Source organism: Sinocyclocheilus grahami, unplaced genomic scaffold (genome assembly GCF_001515645.1).
Source record: "Sinocyclocheilus grahami isolate Dianchi unplaced genomic scaffold, SAMN03320097.WGS_v1.1 scaffold526.1, whole genome shotgun sequence".
NCBI lineage: Eukaryota > Metazoa > Chordata > Actinopteri > Cypriniformes > Cyprinidae > Sinocyclocheilus > Sinocyclocheilus grahami.
In genome coordinates this window covers 204,962-226,846 of record NW_015505705.1, presented here as the reverse complement: position 1 = coordinate 226,846, position 21,885 = coordinate 204,962, and the positions used below count along the sequence as shown (strand labels likewise).

Here is a 21,885-nt window from a genome sequence, read left to right as displayed (position 1 = left end):
ACTCAACACAAAAACCTTTCATATAAGTCAAAGTCTTGAGAAAAGTGCTCAGGGGTCACTGGGTTTCCAAACCTGTTGGCCATCTGGTGCAGCGAGACTCCCACTTTATCCCAACGTTATCGTTCTTTTTGGGTTTCCTTAATGAAGTGTACATTAAGGTACAATCTTGTATGTGAGAAAAAGAACAAATAAATGATTAATAATGGAAATCCTACAATATATACACACTGTTTTATAACTACAGTTGTGCACAAACAATATGTACAGTGCTATATTAAGGTGCTGTACAGGGTGAATGGTCTATGTTTAGCCATGACATCACTCACGGTTGTTTTGAAGTTGAAGTGTCCTGCTCACATTCCAACTGCAGACCAGCCATTTCACTTTGTGTTGGGATATTTGAGTAATATTTATTTACGTTTTCTGAGGGTATGTTAAAGAAAAAGATTAGCATTTTAAGTGGCTCGGTTAGGTAATGATGGAATGCAAGATCAACAGGATCAAATTTGAGGTTCTCACCTCATTTATTACTGTTGTTTATTATTTAACTGATTAACACAGACACATGAATTTAACAGTTTGCTGACATAATTATTCTGCTGACATTTATTATTCTGATTTTTATTCCACACAAAATAGACTGTAAAATTTAGACTGTAAAGACTAATTGCAGTATATTGAATATAAAAATTTAATTAATTAGATTTTTATTGTTATGTTATATTAAAAATATATATGCATTTTACCAAAATGTATTTATATGCGTCATTCACTTCTGTTAAATTGTTCAACACTTCAATGTATCACACTGTACCTTCTTTAAAATATGGAATGAGCTTATCATTTTTTGTAACAAGCGGTATGACAAATAATTTTGATTTAGAACCTAAAATACATTTGTGTCAAGTAAAAAAAAAAACAGGACTTATTGGTTCAATTCAAGTCAATTAAATTCTAAACTGGACTACATTGAGATATATAATCTTGTTCCAAGACATTACTCTGTCATTATAACATGTTAATTTTCCAGGGATAGAAACGTCATACATTTTACACTAAACCATTTCAATTTCCCTGTATATCTTTGGTTTAATTCCCAATTTTTATTTAAAACTAAATTAAACATGTTGTAGCCCCAGATAGCTGGTTAAGTGTTTAATTGGATTGACAGAAAGACAGCAGCTTCTACAACAGAGCAGCCCAAGCCAGAAGAGCAAAGGCCAGAGTATAAAACCCTGCTCCTCTGACTGTCATCTGCACTCTCTGACTTCACCTGACAGGCTGCGGATTACTAGAGAGAGGAAGGTAAGAACTTGCATTGGCTCAGTAACAATACAGTATTCAATACAGTATTGTATTCACTGTAAAAAATGACCGTGAATTTAACGGTAAAAGACTGTAAAAATGCTACAGTAAAAACCTGTTAAATGGTTAACGGTAAATTCCCCTACTATATACGGTGAAATACTGTATTGCACATTACATGTATTTGACATTAATTTTACGGTATTATACCGTTTTTGGAAGTGAAATAGGCCGTAAAATTTACAGTGAATAACCGTAAATTGACATTCCCAGAATTCCCTGCGTTACATTTCAAATTTGATGTTTTTTTGTTGAAATAACTGTTTCTTCTTAGTTTTTTCTTATCAGTTTTGCATATTAGGGTTGACTGTTACACCTAATGTTGTTAAATTAATGTTTATTGCATTATTTCAGTTTCATGTGTGTTACCATGATGGTGTTTGGTGTTTGTGTGAATGACACGGCGCACCTTCTATATATGTTATTATCAAGAAGCTACTTGTGATGGGCCTTTGTTCATCATGTGACTTTCTCATCACCACCTGCATTAGGTGGTTATCAGTGTATTACAAAGGTACAAAACAGATGTCAGTGCTTCAATAGGTTGGTATATTAACATTATATCAGTTAATGAAATTACGGTATTTGACTGTAAATTTAAGTTCAAACCGTAAAACCTAAAACGTCGCTACCGTATTTTTTACGGTAAAATTCCGGTAACCACAGCTGCCGTTTTTTTACCGTAAATTTTACGGATTTTTTTTTACAGTGTTGACTTCATTCATTACAATTAGGCCTACATCTTTCCTGGATTATCGTCAGGGCCCAGTGAATAATCATTTAGCCTACATGTGCAACCAATATTTGATTGCATTCAGATTATCTTCCAGTGAAGAGCCGCTCAATTTAGCAAAATAGATTTTGGACAGGGATGAGCAGCAGTGTGTTAACAACCTCATGCTGTGTATCTGAACATGTGCTTTACAGTTTAAAGAATCACATTAGATTAAAGTGAAAAGAGTCTTGAGAAACTAAACAAAAGGGGAAAAATTCTCTAAACCTTTTGACAGGTTTCCACATGGTTATTTTCCTGCTTAATGTGTTTATAAAAGCCTATATAAGATGCACAAAGTAATTGACAACCTCTTAGTGCCTCTTTTTTATTTTGATCCTTTTTGAAATGTAAATTGTGCACACAACAGTTCTGATTTATTTTTATGTTTTTGTCTGAATATATTCTGTGTGATTTGCATGTAAAAATTACCTGAAAGCCTAGTTAACTTTGCACATTTAGAGAGGTTTACGGCAAAGCATCCGAGTTCCCTGGATGAGCAATGCCGTACAGGCTTATCTTAGATTTATCTTTGAGAAAAATAAGAGTGATGCTGTAATCACGATGGATGAGATTATCACTACATTCACACACACAAAAACACATCATGGCTTTTTATACACACATAGTGTAGGGACAAAAAGAGTAGGGACAGATGCACACAATGTGATTTTAGTATCACTGAGGTGCTATTATAGATTTTATTTGTATTTATTAATATTGATATTTTCTGTTTTCTTTTTCATTTTAGTTAAAGTTTTTGTTATTTTGTTGTTGTTGTTGTTGTTTACAAATGAGAAAGTGAGAAGTGTTGCCTTGGCAACTAGCTGAAATAAAATAAGTAAAAATTTGTTATATATTTAATTTCTGTTAAAGTTTATTTAATATCAAATAGCAGAAGTTTTTATGCTTTCAGTGTTAACTATAATAACACTGACACACACTCACAGTCTTGTCACCTTGACAACAGGCCTGTTGTTTTTAATAACATCTGAATTTTGTACTGTTCATAATATTCTCTTTTTCATTTATTTCAGGAAAATCCTTGTACGATGGCAGACAAGTAAGTTTTCTTTCCTTTTTGCTCTCACCTTTGAAAATGTATACTCCTCTCATACTGAAAACAGCTGCCAAATTGTTTTTTCTAAACTTAGGGCAAACTGCAAGCATTGTTAATATTTTGAATCATTTGAGAGATCATAAATTAATAAATATATTAATATAGCATATCTAAGTATGGTAGGATAGGACAGGATAGAATAGGAAGCAGCACATACTGAAAAACCATTACATGTGTCTGTGAGGATGTTGTTGTAAGTTTAGAATAGTTCATCAAGTGGGAATCTTCACTGGAGTCCAGAATAAACGTGTCAAAAGCTGGCAGTCACAATCAATTACCAGGCCTCCCCTTTAGAGTAAACACAAGCTGCCTCCATTCATGGAGCCTGGATTAGCACAGGGTAGTCCAGGACTTGGCTTTAAAGTGTCTTTAAATACTAAGCTTTAACAGCTTGATAAATGCTCAGGATAAGAAGGTCAAACCTGCAAATGCAAGTACGTTGCTCAGATAGAGGTGGCTGAAGAGGTTAATTCCGAGGTGTAGGCCTAACAGGACAAGTGACCCCCGCTCACGCCATCCTTTCGTAACACAAACTAAATTCTTTATCTTGTTTTATCAGTATTCACTACACCACAAACCATATTCCAAAAACTCTTTCTTTCTGTTTCTTTTTCCCATTTTTCTTTTATTTATTATTATTATTATTTGTGTGTGTGTGTGTGTGTGTGTGTGTGTGTGTGTGTGTGTGTGTTCAAAAAGAGTTTTCAAAAAGACCAGTGGAAATGGCCAGGTATGACTGAACTCTTTCTGTTTTGTCAGTTCCTCAATATGCAGATGCATCTTGAATTTTCATATTACATTATCTGACAAAACGTGTGTAATGCACTGTTTGTGTTTCAGCTCACTCTCTACCTGGGGAAGAGAGACTATGTTGACCATGTTGACTCAGTTGACCCTGTTGGTGAGAAACTGTCTGCGTTTATTATTGAAACACAGACAACAGAATATCCAACAACTACATTTGAATTGTTTCTTATTTTAAACAGAGGGTGTACTGAAAATCGACCCTGCAGATCTTGGAGACAGAAAAGGTACTGTCGGTATTTATGTGTCTTAATAAAACAGAACAATATTTATTGATAAAAGTACATAAAGAAATTTATTTATTTATTTAATCATTTTACAAAAAAAGCCTGTGATTAAAAGATACAGCTGGATTCAGTTGGATTCATGTAAAAAAAAAAAATGTTTGACCAGTGTCTTGCCTCATGCAGTTTGGATTCAGCTGGCCTGTGCTTTCCGCTATGGTCGTGAAGACCTGGATGTGATTGGGCTTTCCTTCAGAAAAGACATCTGGATTCAGCACATACAGCTATATCCTGATGGTGGCCACAAACCCACCCTGACAGAGATGCATGACACTCTTCTAAAGAAAGCTGGAGAGCAGGGTCATGCCTTCACTTTTAATGTAAGGCATCTGCAAGTACCAGCAACAGAATATTTATTTTACACTGTGAATCAGACGCTAAAAATACACAGGCAATGATTAGGACTGATATTTTTTAACACACCCCTTCAACACCCTATTTTTTGCCACTTTTTAATTGTTTGTTACTTTTTATTATACCGGTACAATTTATATGTTACTTATTATTTTTTATCTGTCACAGAGTAATCTGCATAGAACTAAAAGGACTTAAATTGAAATTAACTGTCTTTCAGATTCCTATCAACCTCCCCTGCTCTGTTACACTTCAGCCTGGCCCAGATGACAAAGGAAAGGTGAGATGCAAAGACTGAATGAGATACAAATAGAAATGCATTGAATGGACTTGCTCATGGCTTTGTTCTTCTTGCAGGCTTGCGGTGTTGACTTTGAGGTCAAGGCCTACTTGGCCAAATCAGCTGATGACCCCGATGAGAAGATCGACAAGAAGTGAGCTTGTTGTTGGTGATTTTGCACATTCAATCCATGTTAAAACACTGTTAATTCACTGAACTTTACTAACCATTTTTCTGTCCTCTCCCTCTACAAGGGACACCTGCCGTCTTATCATTCGTAAAATCCAGTTTGCTCCTGATAACACAGGATCTGGACAGAAAGCTGAGCTCTGCAAGAGCTTTATGATGTCTGATAAGCCTGTTTTTCTGGAAGCCTCTCTGGACAAGGAAGTATGTAACCTCTGATGTACTGCAGGCTTTGATATTTACCATATCAAGAAGAAACTCATGTGTCTTTTTCCTCTTGATGACAGATCTACTACCATGGTGATCCCATCCCCGTCACCATTAAGATCAAGAACGAGACCAACAAAGTTGTGAAAAAAATCAAGGTTGCAGGTGAGATAAAAGAAATTTCAAATAATTCACAAGTTGTGTATATAACAAATAATGTAGCTTATTGCTAACTGGATGACTGATTATTATACAACTAATTACATGACTACTTCCAAATAAGTCAATAAATGGACATGGAATGATTTAAGTTATTAAAAATGTGAAAAGAATGAGATCATGGAGTGGTAAAATAAAAAATAAAATTAGTAGATTTATGTGGGAAATCAGGTGCCAGGGAACACAGATAATTATACATTTTAGTAGTCATTATAATTTATAGAAAAAATTTAGCCGCAGAATGCCGTCATTGACCAATCAGAATGGAGTATTCCAGCAGGCAGTTTAATAAATATAACTGTACATTTAAATGAACTGATGTTGCATCCATTATCCTCATAGTTGACCAAACCACAGACGTCGTTCTCTATTCAGCCGACAAATACACCAAGAATGTGCTGTGTGAAGAGTTTGGGTGAGTGCTTGTATGCCAGTCATAGTGAAGATCTCTTCAGTGATCTGTCTTAAGATCTCTAAACTATGTGATTCAAATGCTCTCTGCAGGGAAACTGTAGAAGGAAATGCAACTTTTGATAAAACCCTCCCAATCACTCCTCTGCTGACAAACAACAAGGAGAAACGTGGCCTTGCGCTGGACGGCAGGCTTAAAGACGAAGACACCAATTTGGCCTCAACCACTATGTGAGCGTTTGTTTCAGCTTTACGGACTTTTATAAAGAGTTTCACAGAACTCCCACAGAATGAAGTAACCTTGCTTTTAATAAAGTTTTTACAACACATTTGCTTCAGAACTGTACTGTGAACTCTTTAGTATCTATCACCTCTAATCTGACCTGAGTTCATACATAAATGCATGAACAATTAAACCTGTTTTTTTATCATTTGCTAATTACTCATTTACATTTCTCTCTTTCCTTCAGAATTAGGAGTGGTATGGATAAGGAGATGCTGGGAATCCTGGTGTCCTACAAGATAAAGGTTAACCTCATGGTATCAGGAGGAGGGTAAGGAGTTCTTTCTTTGAGAAATTCGTCCAGTTTGTGCTAAACGATTGTTCATATCTAAATGACAGTTATAAATATAGTATCATTACTATTATAATTATTAGTACTGTTTTATTTATAAATTTATTCCTCTCTTTTTTCAGTCTGCTGGGAGGCTTGACAGCAAGGTAAATCAAAAATGAAATGCAGCTGAAACGCATTATGGGAAATCAGAAATGGCCTTTTATCTAACCTTTTGTTTCCTCCATACAGTGATGTGACAGTAGAGCTGCCTCTGACCCTGATGCACCCTAAACCCAAAGGTAAAAAAAGCACCCTCTTTTCTCATCATTATATCCATGGCAAGTTTTTAAAGGGGTCATATGATGTTGCTAAAAAGAACATTATTTGGTGTATTTGGTGTAATGAAATGTGTTTATGTGATTTAAGGTTCAAAAAACACATTATTTTTCACAAACTGTACATTATTGTTTCTCCTCGATGCCCCGCCTTTCTGAAACGCATCGATTTTTACAAAGTTCATCGGTCTGAATCCTATCCAGCTATCCAGTGTGTTGTGATTGGCCGAATACCTCAAGCGTGTGACGGAAATGTTATGCCCCTTACCATACTGTGATGATGCCCTGTTCGGCTGGAGCGACGAGACAAAAACATTAAAACCCATTATAAACGAGGCATTTGTTGCATCCAGTGGGGACGTTATTATGGATTATAATGATTTATACTGTCTTTTTACGCATTGCATCGTGCCGCGTAAACATAAAACCATGTCTGCATTTGTGATCGGAGAAATGACAAACAACAAGCACTACTCTACACTGTTCAAAACTCGCGTTTGAATCATCAGTGGAAAATTCTTTAAATATGAAAACTTACTTACAGTCTGTGAGTCAGAACAGCTGGCATTGTAGTCTACTCTTCCAGGATCAGGAAACAGTCCTCCATAAAATGTGCTGCATACATCTGAATATTTGGGTTGAACTGTTCTGGAACAGTGTTGTAAATACAACTTAACCACTGATTTCTAGTCGTGTCCTCTTTTGGAAGGCCAAACAAAGTAGTTTCGCTTTCACAATGAAACACACAGCATCACACACGGCGGGATTGAGTGAGGAACGGCCAGCGGGCTTGAGAACGACGCGGCCGGCGGATTCGACGAAGGAGCGGCCGAAGGGCTTGCGGCAACCACATGTAACAACCCCGGGCTGGGCTCCGCTTGGTCCACGGTGAAAGCCGAACTGGCGATCCACAGCGTGAAGTTGATGTATTCCCTCAGCGACCAGCACAGATCAGCTCTAGGCATGACGAAGCAGATATCGTCCTCTTTTGGAAGGCCAAACAAAGTAGTTTCGCTTTCACAACGAAACACTGCGTCTTCACGATATGGCGGCAGCAAATACTACAACGAGAATAAAAGTTACGCCTTCTTTCTTTGCGTGAACATTTGGGCGGCGTTATGCAAATCTTCCCACATCATGACGTAGACATGTGGGGGCGTGTTAGAATGAGCCATTTTAGGTAGGCGTGATTGACTCTTAACTTTTATAAAGAATATCTCTTTGGATTTTAGACTTTAGTCTTTGCAACTTTACAGATCTTCTTTATGCAACAACAGCTTGTAACACTCCAAAGAGAAAGGAAAAATTGAAATCGCATCATATGACCCCTTTAAGAAACTGATGTCCAAATTGTTGTTTACCAATGTTTATCGCCATAATTATCTCACTCCCTTTCTTTGTGTCTCCCTCTCTGATAATAACAGACTGAATTCCCCGTATCAGATTCCAGAGGACAGATGTTATCCTCTATTCCCTCAGCACTTTCACAGTGAGACCCTTACTCCGGCTCCCCATTAAGCAAAGGCGGCATTTCAGACAATGCCAGGAGTACCTCACAGCAAAGAAACCACATCAATATCACTTAGCAAAGTCACTAGGTCATACTGATGTTAATAAACTGACAGTTTAAAGCATTAATCCAACTTGAATACATAAGTGTGGGGTGAATGGTTGCCTTGAGGTTCTCAGTCCAGGAATGACATGCCTCTTCTTTGTGAAAGTGCTCCCTAATGGTCGTCATCTTATCTATAAATTAACCCATAGGTTACAAAGTGTGTCTGAGCAATGCATTTCAATGTATGGAGTTTGATCATATCATTATGTATGCTTGTGTTAACTTGTCTTGTCTAGAGTCTAGAGTCATTTAAACTGGCACATTTAAATCACAGCAACTCATGTGATTTTATGTAATGTTTGTTTTGTCAAGTGTGGAATTTTTGACTCATAAAACCAAATAAAATACCTTTAAAACCTTCATTGATATTGTTTTTATATTAATTACTATAACTTATAAAACATGAATATAGTTTAAACTTTACAGAACTGACAAAATGACTGAAGCAATTTCAACAAATTGCTGTTGTTCGATGATTTTCAGACAATATTTGTTGATCAGAGCCCAGCTACTGGGGCATGTTGTCACAAAAGATCATTGTAAGTTAAATAAGCTATATCTCTTTTTTTCCCTGGCCAATAGTTCCCAATGCAGTCACAGAGAACTATATGAATATCTACTCTTAATGACTTAAAAAAATGACAGCACTTTTTCATGAAGAAAAATAACATTCTAGCTAGAGTAGGTTAGGTTTGTGCATCTACAACTACAGTAGTTTAGAGACTGGAGATTACAACCCAGATCTCTTGCCTTAATTAGGTTTTAATTACATCCATCTCATCAGTATTTTGAACGGTCCAGTCAGGCCCGGTTCTACGAGGGTGCTCAAACGAAATCAATAGCACCCTCAGTTAATGCTGTAATAATGGCATTGCATTGCAGATTTCACAAACTATCCAGTAGTTTATGGTTTGCACTCTGGAGATCAGTTTCTATTTCAACATATTTTGCAGCATTGAGCAATGTAGCCAATCACAGACATATCTGTTGATTTCTTGAACCCAACAGCCAATCACAGGCGTTTAAGTTAGAATCCACTCACAGCTTAAATCGCTGCTGTTTTTGTTCAGGTGCTGTGTTCAACATGAGTCATCTCATTATAACAAAGTGTAGACGCGATGTAAATAAGAAATCCAATGTGCAGCGTTGAGAACTTCATTGATTATAAGGTAACTTGAGAACTTGTGAGATCGCGATGAACTAAGATGACTGACAGCTTTTAGTGATTATAAAGGGAATGCTCTTGCGTCTTGCTCCATAGCAATGGACGGCACAAATATATTAGAGAGAGAGAAAGAGAGAGAGAGCACCCTCACTAATTTAAGAAGCACCCTCATTGATTTAATCCAGTGTTGTTGATGATCTGCCAAAATCTGGATTAATGACTAGTTCAGATGTCAATGTAAAGTTAATTATGGGTATAGATATTCATACCATCATATTTACAAACTGTAAAAAGTGCAATTGTTACCTTAAAGAGCTATTTCTGTCTGATTTAACACTTTGTTGGTATAAATGAATGTTTTTTAATTGATTCAGCAGAGTTAAATATCATAATGATTTGAAAAAAATACAGTTAATTTAGACTTTTTCATTTTTTAAGTTCAGTATTTATAAAGGTATCATTATTACGCTAAACTATCGATGCAATACCTCACTTCTCTTGCTTAAATTTTGTTTTAATGAACTGTTTTCTATATATTTATAAAAGCATTTAGCAAGTGAGACTATAAGCTGTTAAACCTGAGATATTTAATCACAATTGGATTACTTAGCATGTGTGTTTACTTAAAGCATATTACTGGTATGAGAGTCTGAGCTCACAGAGAGTGGCTCAAAACCCTGATCCGAGAGTTAGAGGTTTTTTTTAAGAGAGCACAACGAGCAATGAACAAACTCTCAGCCAAGATATCTCCTTCCTATGGACCCCAACCTGTCACACTTCACCTGCCCACACAAGGTAATGTTTTTCAGCTCTTCATATAGTCTATTGGAGCTTTCTTCTTGATATGGAAACCTGTTATTTTAGAAGTATATGAAGGAGTGGCATTTGTAATTCTTTAAATGTCTTGTCTTTGTTCTTCTAAGCAAGTGAGAAGGATTCTCAGGAGCAGACTTTAGTTCAGGATGAATCCGATGCAGAAAGACCATCTAAACATTGCTGCGCTCGATGTCCATTCCGAGCTGTACAGAAGGTGACATCTGGGCTCATTTTAGGGGCTTGTGTAGCTGTTTCCTGGGCTTGGGGTACTAATAGTGCTAAAGAGACTCTGGTAAGACATCCTGCCCCGTTCTTCATCATTTGGTTTTGTAGTACCTGGAACATTCTCTTTTTTCCGCTCTACTATCTGTGTCATCTTCTCACGGAGAAACAGAAGCAGTTGCCAACTACCGAGTTCAGGTTAGAAGAAAACATTTTGAATGAATTTTGATGGCTTTGATGGTTCCATGGCAAACCTTGGAAACTTCCCATTGTGTAAAAGGTTCTTTAAAGCATAAAAAGATTCTACCGATTATTCAAATGTTCTTCACTCTGAGAAAAAAAATGGTTATTTCTTTAGGGAACCCAGAATGGTTATACTATGGCATTGCTGTGAAAACTCCCTTTTGGAAACTTTATAGAGTGTATATGATTAATTTTATCCTTACAGAAAGTGCAGTCGGTTCCTGGGTGAAGAGTTGACTGTAAGGGTGGTTTTGAAAGGAGCCGCTCCATTCTCTGTGCTATGGAGTTTATCTGGTTATTTGTACTTGTTGGCGCTTTGCCGCATCTCCAAAGTGGACGTAAGTGCCATCCTCTGTTGCAGCCAGGCATTTATTTTCCTCCTTTCATGGATTGGACTCAAGGACCGTTTCATGGGTGTCAGGGTGAGCAATCAAATAGGATATCTAGTGTTGTGTGAGTGATTTGATAATTGCTTGTTTTTTGGCCAATTTTGAAGTAATCTTTTTTTTCCCCACATTTGTCTGTTCTCTATTTAGATAGTGGCTGCCATCCTGTCCATTACTGGCATTGTTATGTTGGCCTATGGCGATGGTTTCCATAGCGACTCAATCACAGGAGTAGCACTAGGAGTTGGTTCAGCTTCAGCTTCTGCTTTGTTCAAGGTTAGCGCTAGTGGTGGGGATTTGAATTCATCCCAGTGTTCACTAAAAAGATTCATTCAGAATGGTACAGTGATTCATTCAGTGACCTTGTCTAGTTATACGGTTACTATAACTGTTTAACCAATTTGTTATCAACTCAGAGTCATTCACAATCAAAACAATTATTTTTGCTTAAAATTTGTGTGTCTACTAATCCACTACAAACCTCCAGAAAAGACTGTATAAAGTTAAGGTGTTCTTTAAACCTGTATGTGTGTAAACATCTGATACAAATGTAATATTCTGCAGTTTTACTGTAGTAGTTGTTTATAGTTTTATGTCTCAGGTACTTTTCAGAAAACATGCAGGAAATGTCCAGCCAGGCCCTGCCAGTGTGATGCTGTCCTGTGTGGGTCTGTGTAGCTTTATCCTCCACTCCTGGGTGTGTGTATTGCTTTATTTCACACATGTGGAATACTGGCCTCCCTCTCAGCACATCCCCTGGGATAAACTTTGTGTCATGGCTTCTCTGCTGCTTGGTAATTTATGATTTGTTTTCCACTATGCATTATGTAATAATGATTCCACTCAATGTTATTATTATTCATATTATAAATATTCCATGGAAAAAATATAATAGGTCAGAATTTTATTTGCCTTTATCTGAAGTAACTTTTATTTAATTTTTGTCCTGTTTCTCCTAAGTTTTCAATGTGCTGGTAAACCTGGGAGGAATATTTACGTACCCCAGTTTAACTTCACTGGGAATTCTCTTGACCATCCCAGCGAGTGCAGGTATGAATTTGATTATAAATAAGCTGTCAAATAGACCTGAAGCCTCACAGACAGTGGTGTAGTGGCGCATTGAGAAGTCAGTATACTCTTAATTTATGCCCCCAATTTTTTAAGCAGCCCAGCAAAGAATGAACACCATGTGTTATACACAGTGACATGTAAAACTAGTCTTGCATATTTAGTTAACCCCAAAATGGGCCAGTAGTATTTGCACAATGTCACTTAACTTCTGCTGCTTGACTTCACGGAGTAAGGATCATTATGAAATTAATATTAGCCACAGAAGAGGTGCAGATTTTGCAATAAATAATTCAAATAAAAAAATAATAATAATAAGACATCAGCAATTAACATTTTGTCAGAGCCTCTAGTAAATTACATGCTATTTTCTTTAGTGGTCTGTTCAGAATAGAGGAAGAATCATGATCTCTATTTGGAAAATAATTAAAAATGTGATTCTCAATTTATCCAGAATTGTGCAGCTCTGCTCCAGTGTGTGACTGACTGTTTCTCCCATGGCATAGTGATGAGCAAAATGGTAATTTTGAGCCCTGACACATGGGCGTGGCCATCATTTCAGAAGTGAGAGGGACAGAAATGTCAAATATAATAATACCTTTTTTTCTGGTCTAATTGACAGGTTTTATTATTATTATTATTATTATTATTATTATTATTATCATCCTATCTCTTACTTTTAATTGGCTGAGATATCAAATACACTGCTGGACATTAACCAATAATTTGTGTTCTATAATATTTTTTCTATATTTTCCTAATGTTAATTTTATGATTTGTTTATATACAAACACTTTTCTATTTTTCTATTTTATATTTCATATATTTAATAGTTTCTATAGCCAACTGTAGTAAATGCTATGTCAAATAGCACTGCATTATTTAGAAGCTTTTTTATTACCTGTAGATTCCTTGAAAAACACACATAAACTATATATTGTCGCATTCGTGTGTTTATTGTCTTCATGTTTCATCAGTCAAAACTTTTATTTTTATTCAGCTTAGCTACAGCAGAGATTGCTTTGGCTACAACAGCTGGATGCCTTTATCCATATTAGGGATTTCCTGGCACATCATAAGTTAGTACTTCTATGAGGCTGTTTTGGACTTTCTGAATATTAATGAAACACACTGCATTAGAGCATTTACACCTTGGTCCTGACCGCATCACTTCTTTACTGGGTGTTTTTAGGGAATATTTGCATTTATTCACATGCGATTGGATTAGCTACTCACGTGCTGGACTCTCATGATTTTGGCTAATGCAGGACAACTGAATGATGTGCATCAGAGGGGATTTAGAAGTGGCTATACACAATGCCGACTGCTCACAGACATGTGAAATAGAGCGCTGCAGTGATGATGTATTTTTGTAGGCCAACCAGGGTGTGAGCATCGCCCTGGTTCCCTTGACAAAAACCCAGTAGGATTTTTACTTTTGGATTATTGCAGAAAATAAGCTCTGTGACCAAAAAAAAGTTTAGGATTCTTACAAGTTTAATTCATCATGTTAAACTTCACACATGAACAAAACTTTTATGAATTTTGAAACCTGAATGATCGGCTGAAGTAAAAAGCTAAATGTACATAAAAATGATCAATTAACTACACCATGGTTGCATGACTTTAACAACCCTTTCAGTCTGTATTTTTTAAAAATTCCCTGAAAGTTTGAGTTAGAATAGTTTGCAAGAGTGCAAGTATAAAAATAAAGAGGCTGTAGAAGTTGACTTGTAGTGAGTACATGAGTTTTCCTGTTTGGTGTGATGATGTTTAATGTCCCAGGCAAACTTTGCAGTCCCTTTTAGCTACATGTGATTGTTAATTATACTCATTGATTGTGAAAGTATATAATTATGTCTTGTTTTTAATTCTATACATTTGCCTGATGAAGGTCAGTGGACCGAAATGTTGCGTTTAATAAAGTTTAAGAATTAGCAAGTATTGATGGTGAGCGGGTCCGTTACTTATTTTTGAGCCACATGTTAATAACCACCTTTTCAAAACAAATAAAGCTCTGATTGGGGAATTTAAACTCTCAAAATCTGGCAACTGCAACCATGAAAGCATGTGGAGGCTTGTTACCAATGCAAGATAACGCAAATGCCAAAATAAAATAAAACATTTTCAGGGAAAATAACCAGCAGGCAAATATCGCAGACGATTATTCTTAATAAATCTAGAGAAGCAGAAATAGGTGATCACGATTAACATACTTGTAAGAATCATGCAGCCCTGACTGAACTGAACCAACACTGAACTGACTTGAGCTATATATTGACACTATTGACTGCTTCACAGCAGAATCTAAACTGTCTCCATGGTTGACTTTCCATAATTTATTCTGCTATTTTCCTGAAATAAAGGTGACTTGACTGACTTGATCACAAGGGCTTATTACTAACGTATTTTATGTCATAGAATGAAAAAAAAATATTAAAGAAACCCACTGACTTCAAGAAGTTCTGGCCTACAAAAGCATGTAATCTCTGTAGCACTCTATAGGCCTGGATGTGTAAAAGTGATTCATCTGATGTGTAGTATTTCATTTTTGCATTTTTTGCATCTTGAGAATTTTTTCTCAATGTTAAGTCTATTGCTGTCTCTTTCTCACTCATAAGCTGTAGATACATTTGTGACTGAAACTCTGCAAATGAGCCATGTGCGAGCGGCGGCAGCCGGTATCATCTCAGCAGGGTATCTCATGCTGCAGCTTCCAGAAAACTGGGACGAGAGCACTTTGCGCTGGCTCAGCACACTGTGGCGTGGAAACTGGCGAGAGGACAGTATAGTTGGAGAGGAGGCTGTAATGGACACTGCTGGGATTGTAAGAGCAAAACCCAAACCAGCTGTAGTGACACTCAACGGAGCCTATTATGAGCAGACTTGATTTGATTCTAGTGTTGGTGTGATAACATCATACAATCTTTTGTGTGTTTGTGTAAATGCAATTACTTACATTGTAGTTCTGTTTTCATGTTGTTTGAAATGTAATATGTCTTTATTATAGAACCATCAGATTCAATGATGGTGATAAGATTATAATAAAGATTAAAAGAAAGGCAAAAATGTATTTTTAACAACGCTTTTTTTTACATTTAATGTATTTGTAACAGAAATATATTTAATATGTTAATTTAATTCATTAATTAAAAAATATGTATATTCAGCATATTATCAGTGAAACAGTGAATATGAAAAAAAAAATCCAAACTCTACGTTTCAGTATGGTCATGGCAGTGTTATTTTAGTGTAATATATTTTTACATTTGTTTTTATTTTTCTATTTTCTATTGTTATTTTAAATGTAGTTTAAAAAATAGTAGCTAATTTTGTTGTGTGATTTTCACATGTATATTAGTTTGTTTTTGTTTTTTTAAAGATGTTTATATTTCAGCTTTAGTTATTTTAGTACATAAAGTTAAACTAAATGAAAATGTTATACAATAAATGTTATATATATATATATATAATTTTATTTCAAGTACGGAATTTTTTATGGTTTTAGTTTTAGTTAATTATGTCATATTCGATCAAATTTCAAAACAAAACTGCAGGTGCTACATTCAGCTCGCTAGATGGCGCTAGTCCATTTTCACAGCACTTTATACATTTCACCGCAGAAGTTTCGAGCAGGAAGAATTATCTGTGTTGAGAGGCGGCTGAGGAGGAGGAAAGCATGGCCCTAAACGCAGGTAAAATGTGAATAGACTACTTCTGAATAATTCTGCTATTGAGTTCCCTATTTTTATCTTTCAATAATCTTCATTTACTTGACTTACTTCCGTCGTGCTAAAGTAGTGCATGTGCAGCCGCGCTAACATAACATCTTGACGCTAGCAGGTTAGCGCTTCAGCTGGCTGTATGGGTGTGCTTTTTGTCACTCATAATATCTAGATCTTCAAAATGGTTTTAGCATAACAGACTATTAGTGACAAGCTGAATTGGTATAACTGTCTGAAAGCTCCGTGTACACAGACGCTAGCTGGTTGTTTCTGATCCGTATACATCATGACCCGGACACACGAGGAATCTGTGTGCTCTGATGAATCTAGATGATGAGGACTTTGAATGGGAGCCTCCCTCCGAGGCCGAGATGAAGGTGATTCAGGCTCGACGAGAGCGACAGGACCAGATCAGCAAGCTGATGGGAGGCTATCTGCTGAAGGGGTACAAGATGCTGGGGGAGTGCTGTGAGCTGTGTGGGGTGAGGGGAAAGCACTTGCATTCATCTGTGACTTCAGAAAATGAGTGATTTATTAGTGAAAATACATGCAATAGCCTTTCAGTAAATTGTAATAATAACTAAATATACAGTTTGGTACAATATTGACAGTCTGTAGATATGCCCCATTGTTACAATTCTGAACAATAACGATAGATGGATATATATATATATATATACTCTATCATTCAAAAGGTAATAGTTGTTGTTGTTTTTTACCCCCAAGGTTCTTTTGAACTTTCTATTCATAAAAGAATCCTGAAAAAGTCACAGTTTCAACAAAAATGTTAAGCAGCACAATTGTTTTCAACACTGATTATAAGATATGAATACATTTGAGCACCATATTAGAATCATTTTTTAATGATCTTGTGACATTGAAGACTGGGCTAATGGCTGCTGAAAATTCAGCTTCATTTCAAAGTACATTTCCAAATACATATAGGCTACACACACACACACATTTATTAATCTAATTGTTAATTGATTGTCATGTGACAATCTATACTATAAATGAAATAAATTTAAGCATCATAGCATTATAATAAACAATATAAAATACAGATAAATATTAATTTTGAGATCTGCTCTGCTACAGGCTAACATTCTGTTTGAATTTTTAAAGTAACATTTATATAATTAGTGAGACTTATGTTGTAAGAATCAACATTTAAGAATCTGCCAATACAAATTAAAAAAAGAAAAGGAAACAAACAAAAAAAAGAAGCAAATCTGGGATTTAAACCTGGAAATAAACACATTTTAACTTTCAAATTTGTTTGTAATAATTAAAAAGTTACAGGTGATCTTTTCAATAAAATTGTTATGCATAAATTGTCATTTCTAAAGGGAAAAAGCAAAAAAAAAAAAAAAAAGAAGCATTTTCAGTTTTTTGGACCCCACTGGAATTACAAAGATTAGTATTTAATTCATATTATTTAAGTTAAGGAATGCAATTAATTGTCCTGGCAAAAAAAAAAAAAAAGCATTTTCAGTTTTTTGGACCCCACTGGAATTACAAAGATTAGTATTTAATTCATATTATTTAAGTTAAGGAATGCAATTAATTGTCCTGGATATTTGCAGACAATTCTGCTGCAAGATAAGCAGAAGAAAAATTACTGTGTTGCTTGTCAAGAGCTGGACTCCGATATTGACAAGGACAACCCAGGTACGTTTAAATGCAGCCTTTGACTAATTTATGAATGTACAGTCTTGTGTATCTCTGTTAACTTGTTCAATTTCTCTTTCAGCTTTAAACGCCCAGGCAGCTTTGTCACAGGTACGAGAGCGTCAGCTTGCGAATCAGCCTCTCCCTGAATCTAATGGGGCTTCATCCAGCGAACCCCCTCCCTCCATCACGGGGCAGCCCCGGCCGGAGCACTGCGAGGGGGCCGCGTCTGGACTGAGAGGTCTCCCTCCCGCCATACAGCCCACCCCTCTTTCTGTTCCCACCGTCAGCACCAACTTTCTGCCACCAGCCAACCCTCCTCTCCAGACTGCACCTCCTTCAGTGTCCTTGGGCAACACCCTCCACCACCACCCAGCCTTGTCAAGCGCAGAGGAGGCAGTGCTACACAAACTCAGATGGGCCACACAGGAGCTCCAGCACTCTGTGTCAGTGGAGGCCAGTATCCAGCTCTGCAGTCTGATCCGAGGCTGTGCCGAATCCCTGCGTAGTTTGAAAGAACTGCAGCTCTCATAAGACTGAACCACAGACAGAGCTGTAACAGGAGACACATAACGAAATACGAACAGCACACACATATATGTACACGCATATATATATATATATATATATATATAGGAACATACTCAACGGAGTGTTCCGGTTGTGTTTATGTTTGTTCTAAAGCGGCTGAGTATGTGACTGTGTTGTGTGTTGAAATACATTGCTTGAGCTGCAAAGGCTGTTTCTTTCTCCCTGATTTGTTTGCGTTCGAGTTACATTACAAGTTTGAACTTTCTTTCTGTTTCTTTATGAACTCATAATTGGTTAAACTCCCAAGTTTTATGAAAGTACCAACTTAACCGTCGTGACAATGTTAGAACAACTACAGTTGGTGAAGTTAAGTGTTTCAAAGCAGCAACAGATCCATTTCGGTGCTGTGAGTGCTGTTTTGGTAACAAATAACAGCATCATAAGTTTGATAGTTAGGGGTATTTCACTGCACTGCTTTCCTATTTTCTTCCCAGCGATCATTGCACTAATGCCTTAGTTCAACTTAAAAGTATTTCTTGACCTTGCACTTTTTTTATGACACTGCCCTATGTCTAGCATTTTTGCATTCCACTTCAGTGTGTTCCATCGTTTTTGCAGTGGAATGCAAAAACTTGTTTTTTTCCCCCACATTCCACTGCCCATGTCTCACATTTGTAAATTCAAAAACGTGTTTTTTGTGATGGGCCATAATAGGGGCCATTCACATAGAACATGTTTTTATGTTGAAAATAATTTGCATTCTACTGTGTTGCTTTGTTTTTTTATAACTTTTCAAGTTATAAACTTGCAATTGTGAGTTTACGTCTAGCAATTCTGCCATTTTTCCCCCTCTGAATTCTTTGGTTATATCTTGCAATTTTGACTTTTTTGTCAGAATCATGAGTTTGCATCTCGCAATAATTTTTTTTTTTTCTGCCACAGAATGAAAAATAAAAAAGGAATTGCTTTTTATCTCAGAATTATGACTTTTTTTCTTGCTAGTGCGAGTTAATATATAACAATTCTGAATTTTCTTCTCAGATTTTTATAACTTTTCAAGTTATAAACTTGCAATTGTGAGTTTACGTCTAGCAATTCTGCCATTTTTTCCCCTCTGAATTCTTTGGTTATATCTTGCAATTTTGACTTTTTTGTCAGAATCATGAGTTTGCATCTCGCAATAATTTTATTTTTTTCTGCCACAGAATGAAAAATAAAAAAGGAATTGCTTTTTATCTCAGAATTATGACTTTTTTTCTTGCTAGTGCGAGTTAATATATCAAAATTCTGAATTTTCTTCTCAGAATTGAGAATTTATATCTAAAAAAAAAAAAAAGTGGCGCTTGAGTTAAAATAATGTTATTGTCTTTTGACGTTGCATTTTTCAATTCCTTATCACTGTGTCATTTTTAAATGCAAAAACTCATTCTGTGACCCCTTCGATTATACATTTTTCCTCCCAAAGCAAAGTTAAGGCTCAGGTGAAGCAATTGGAAAAGTCCTTGAGACTCAAAAAAACTACATAAAAAGAAAGGAAGAAGATGATCAGCTACATTAGCTGCTTTAATAGAGGTTATGCTGCTGGAAATGAGAAACAGCGCCTCGCTGTGGCCGAACGGCGCTCTGGGCGGAGAGATGCAGTGGGCGAGGTTTCGCTGGACAAGACAAAAGAAAACGTTAAACGAAAACAAAGCGGGGCGCCTTCACCTTCTCTCCAGGGTTTCCTGTCCTGTTTTGCCTATAATCTAAGGGTAGGAATGTGTTTTTATCTCCAGAGTAAGATTTATGCGCTGCTTTACGACGAAATGCAAATAAGGGAGACCGTCAAATCTAATACCTCCTAAGAGCAAAGAGTTTATCAGAGCGAAATTATTTTCTGTTATGTTGAAAACGAGCTACAAGTTATAGTTCAGTTTCAACCAGAGGTTGTATACGCGCATAGATTGAAACTTTTCTGTTTATTTTCCGGAAATGACTTGGACGTGACAGTTGCAGTATTAGGTCATTCGTGCGCGCTCACCTTCCGTACCATCTTGTTTATAGAAAGGCAGAATTTTTCATCTCAGTTGGATATTTTTTGATGGTGTTTGAAATAAATGAACAAAATAACAACACCGGGCATAGAAGAGATCAACCCCAGGTTTTTATTTTAAAAGCGAAATCAGTGAAATCGGAAATGAACGGGTTTCAGTCCAGTCCAGCGGATTGTTCTATTGAAGGCTTGCCTCCGTTACCTAAAGGACTGAGCGGTATCCTGACAGGTACGAGAGCGTCAGCTTGCGAATCAGCCTCTCCCTGAATCTAATGGGGCTTCATCCAGCGAACCCCCTCCCTCCATCACGGGGCAGCCCCGGCCGGAGCACTGCGAGGGGGCCGCGTCTGGACTGAGAGGTCTCCCTCCCGCCATACAGCCCACCCCTCTTTCTGTTCCCACCGCCAGCCCCCACTTTCTGCCACCAGCCAACCCTCCTCTCCAGACTGCACCTCCTTCAGTGTCCTTGGGCAACACCCTCCACCAGCACCCAGCCTTGTCAAGCGCAGAGGAGGCAGTGCTACACAAACTCAGATGGGCCACACAGGAGCTCCAGCACTCTGTGTCAGTGGAGGCCAGTATCCAGCTCTGCAGTCTGATCCGAGGCTGTGCCGAATCCCTGCGTAGTTTGAAAGAACTGCAGCTCTCATAAGACTGAACCACAGACAGAGCTGTAACAGGAGACACATAACGAAATACGAACAGCACACACATATATGTACACGCATATATATATATATATATATATATATAGGAACATACTCAACGGAGTGTTCCGGTTGTGTTTATGTTTGTTCTAAAGCGGCTGAGTATGTGACTGTGTTGTGTGTTGAAATACATTGCTTGAGCTGCAAAGGCTGTTTCTTTCTCCCTGATTTGTTTGCGTTCGAGTTACATTACAAGTTTGAACTTTCTTTCTGTTTCTTTATGAACTCATAATTGGTTAAACTCCCAAGTTTTATGAAAGTACCAACTTAACCGTCGTGACAATGTTAGAACAACTACAGTTGGTGAAGTTAAGTGTTTCAAAGCAGCAACAGATCCATTTCGGTGCTGTGAGTGCTGTTTTGGTAACAAATAACAGCATCATAAGTTTGATAGTTAGGGGTATTTCACTGCACTGCTTTCCTATTTTCTTCCCAGCGATCATTGCACTAATGCCTTAGTTCAACTTAAAAGTATTTCTTGACCTTGCACTTTTTTTATGACACTGCCCTATGTCTAGCATTTTTGCATTCCACTTCAGTGTGTTCCATCGTTTTTGCAGTGGAATGCAAAAACTTGTTTTTTTCCCCCACATTCCACTGCCCATGTCTCACATTTGTAAATTCAAAAACGTGTTTTTTGTGATGGGCCATAATAGGGGCCATTCACATAGAACATGTTTTTATGTTGAAAATAATTTGCATTCTACTGTGTTGCTTTGTTTTTTTATAACTTTTCAAGTTATAAACTTGCAATTGTGAGTTTACGTCTAGCAATTCTGCCATTTTTCCCCCTCTGAATTCTTTGGTTAT

The 21,885-nt window shown here is 36.9% G+C and overlaps 3 protein-coding genes across 4 annotated transcripts; all 3 read left to right on the top strand.

Moving 5' to 3' along the window:
• The first annotated feature begins 1,231 nt into the window (after window positions 1–1,231).
• LOC107555164 (arrestin-C-like) lies at window positions 1,232–8,742 on the top strand. Its single transcript, XM_016237864.1, has 16 exons — window positions 1,232–1,305; window positions 3,175–3,200; window positions 3,957–3,987; window positions 4,098–4,158; window positions 4,244–4,288; window positions 4,472–4,665; window positions 4,920–4,979; window positions 5,057–5,133; window positions 5,234–5,369; window positions 5,453–5,537; window positions 5,934–6,006; window positions 6,096–6,233; window positions 6,473–6,556; window positions 6,700–6,723; window positions 6,809–6,858; window positions 8,319–8,742. The coding sequence occupies exons 2-16, from the start codon at window positions 3,190–3,192 to the stop codon at window positions 8,321–8,323; spliced, it is 1,074 nt and encodes a 357-aa protein (XP_016093350.1). The 5' UTR covers window positions 1,232–1,305; window positions 3,175–3,189; the 3' UTR covers window positions 8,324–8,742.
• A 1,654-nt stretch (window positions 8,743–10,396) lies between these two features.
• Window positions 10,397–15,299, top strand: LOC107555118 (solute carrier family 35 member F4-like). Its single transcript, XM_016237820.1, has 7 exons — window positions 10,397–10,469; window positions 10,598–10,910; window positions 11,161–11,377; window positions 11,492–11,617; window positions 11,943–12,135; window positions 12,302–12,391; window positions 15,031–15,299. Exons 1-7 carry the CDS (start codon window positions 10,397–10,399, stop codon window positions 15,297–15,299), a joined length of 1,281 nt encoding a protein of 426 aa, XP_016093306.1.
• A 699-nt stretch (window positions 15,300–15,998) lies between these two features.
• On the top strand, window positions 15,999–21,885 carry LOC107555163 (Sjoegren syndrome/scleroderma autoantigen 1 homolog). 2 transcript variants are annotated; one of them, XM_016237863.1, is made up of 5 exons: window positions 15,999–16,104; window positions 16,465–16,616; window positions 17,721–17,805; window positions 17,888–17,916; window positions 20,598–21,885. In XM_016237863.1, exons 1-5 carry the CDS (start codon window positions 16,089–16,091, stop codon window positions 21,018–21,020), a joined length of 705 nt encoding a protein of 234 aa, XP_016093349.1. In that variant the 5' UTR covers window positions 15,999–16,088; the 3' UTR covers window positions 21,021–21,885. The 2 variants fall into 2 exon arrangements, with proteins under 2 accessions (XP_016093349.1, XP_016093348.1); XM_016237862.1 differs by lacking the exon at window positions 20,598–21,885 and having other exon boundaries at window positions 16,004–16,104; window positions 17,888–19,212.

Excerpts from the sequence above, each read along its gene's own strand:
- LOC107555164 (XM_016237864.1), top strand. Across the intron at positions 4,666-4,919 it reads GTCATGCCTTCACTTTTAAT|ATTCCTATCAACCTCCCCTG; the intron begins GTAAGGCATCTG and ends ACTGTCTTTCAG. Across the intron at positions 4,980-5,056 it reads GCCCAGATGACAAAGGAAAG|GCTTGCGGTGTTGACTTTGA; the intron begins GTGAGATGCAAA and ends TTCTTCTTGCAG.
- LOC107555118 (XM_016237820.1), top strand. The coding sequence starts at position 10,397 with ATGAACAAACTCTCAGCCAAGATATCTCCTTCCTATGGACCCCAACCT. Across the intron at positions 10,911-11,160 it reads TTGCCAACTACCGAGTTCAG|AAAGTGCAGTCGGTTCCTGG; the intron begins GTTAGAAGAAAA and ends TTATCCTTACAG. Across the intron at positions 12,136-12,301 it reads CATGGCTTCTCTGCTGCTTG|TTTTCAATGTGCTGGTAAAC; the intron begins GTAATTTATGAT and ends GTTTCTCCTAAG.
- LOC107555163 (XM_016237863.1), top strand. Across the intron at positions 17,806-17,887 it reads TATTGACAAGGACAACCCAG|CTTTAAACGCCCAGGCAGCT; the intron begins GTACGTTTAAAT and ends TTTCTCTTTCAG. Across the intron at positions 17,917-20,597 it reads CCCAGGCAGCTTTGTCACAG|GTACGAGAGCGTCAGCTTGC; the intron begins GTACGAGAGCGT and ends GTATCCTGACAG.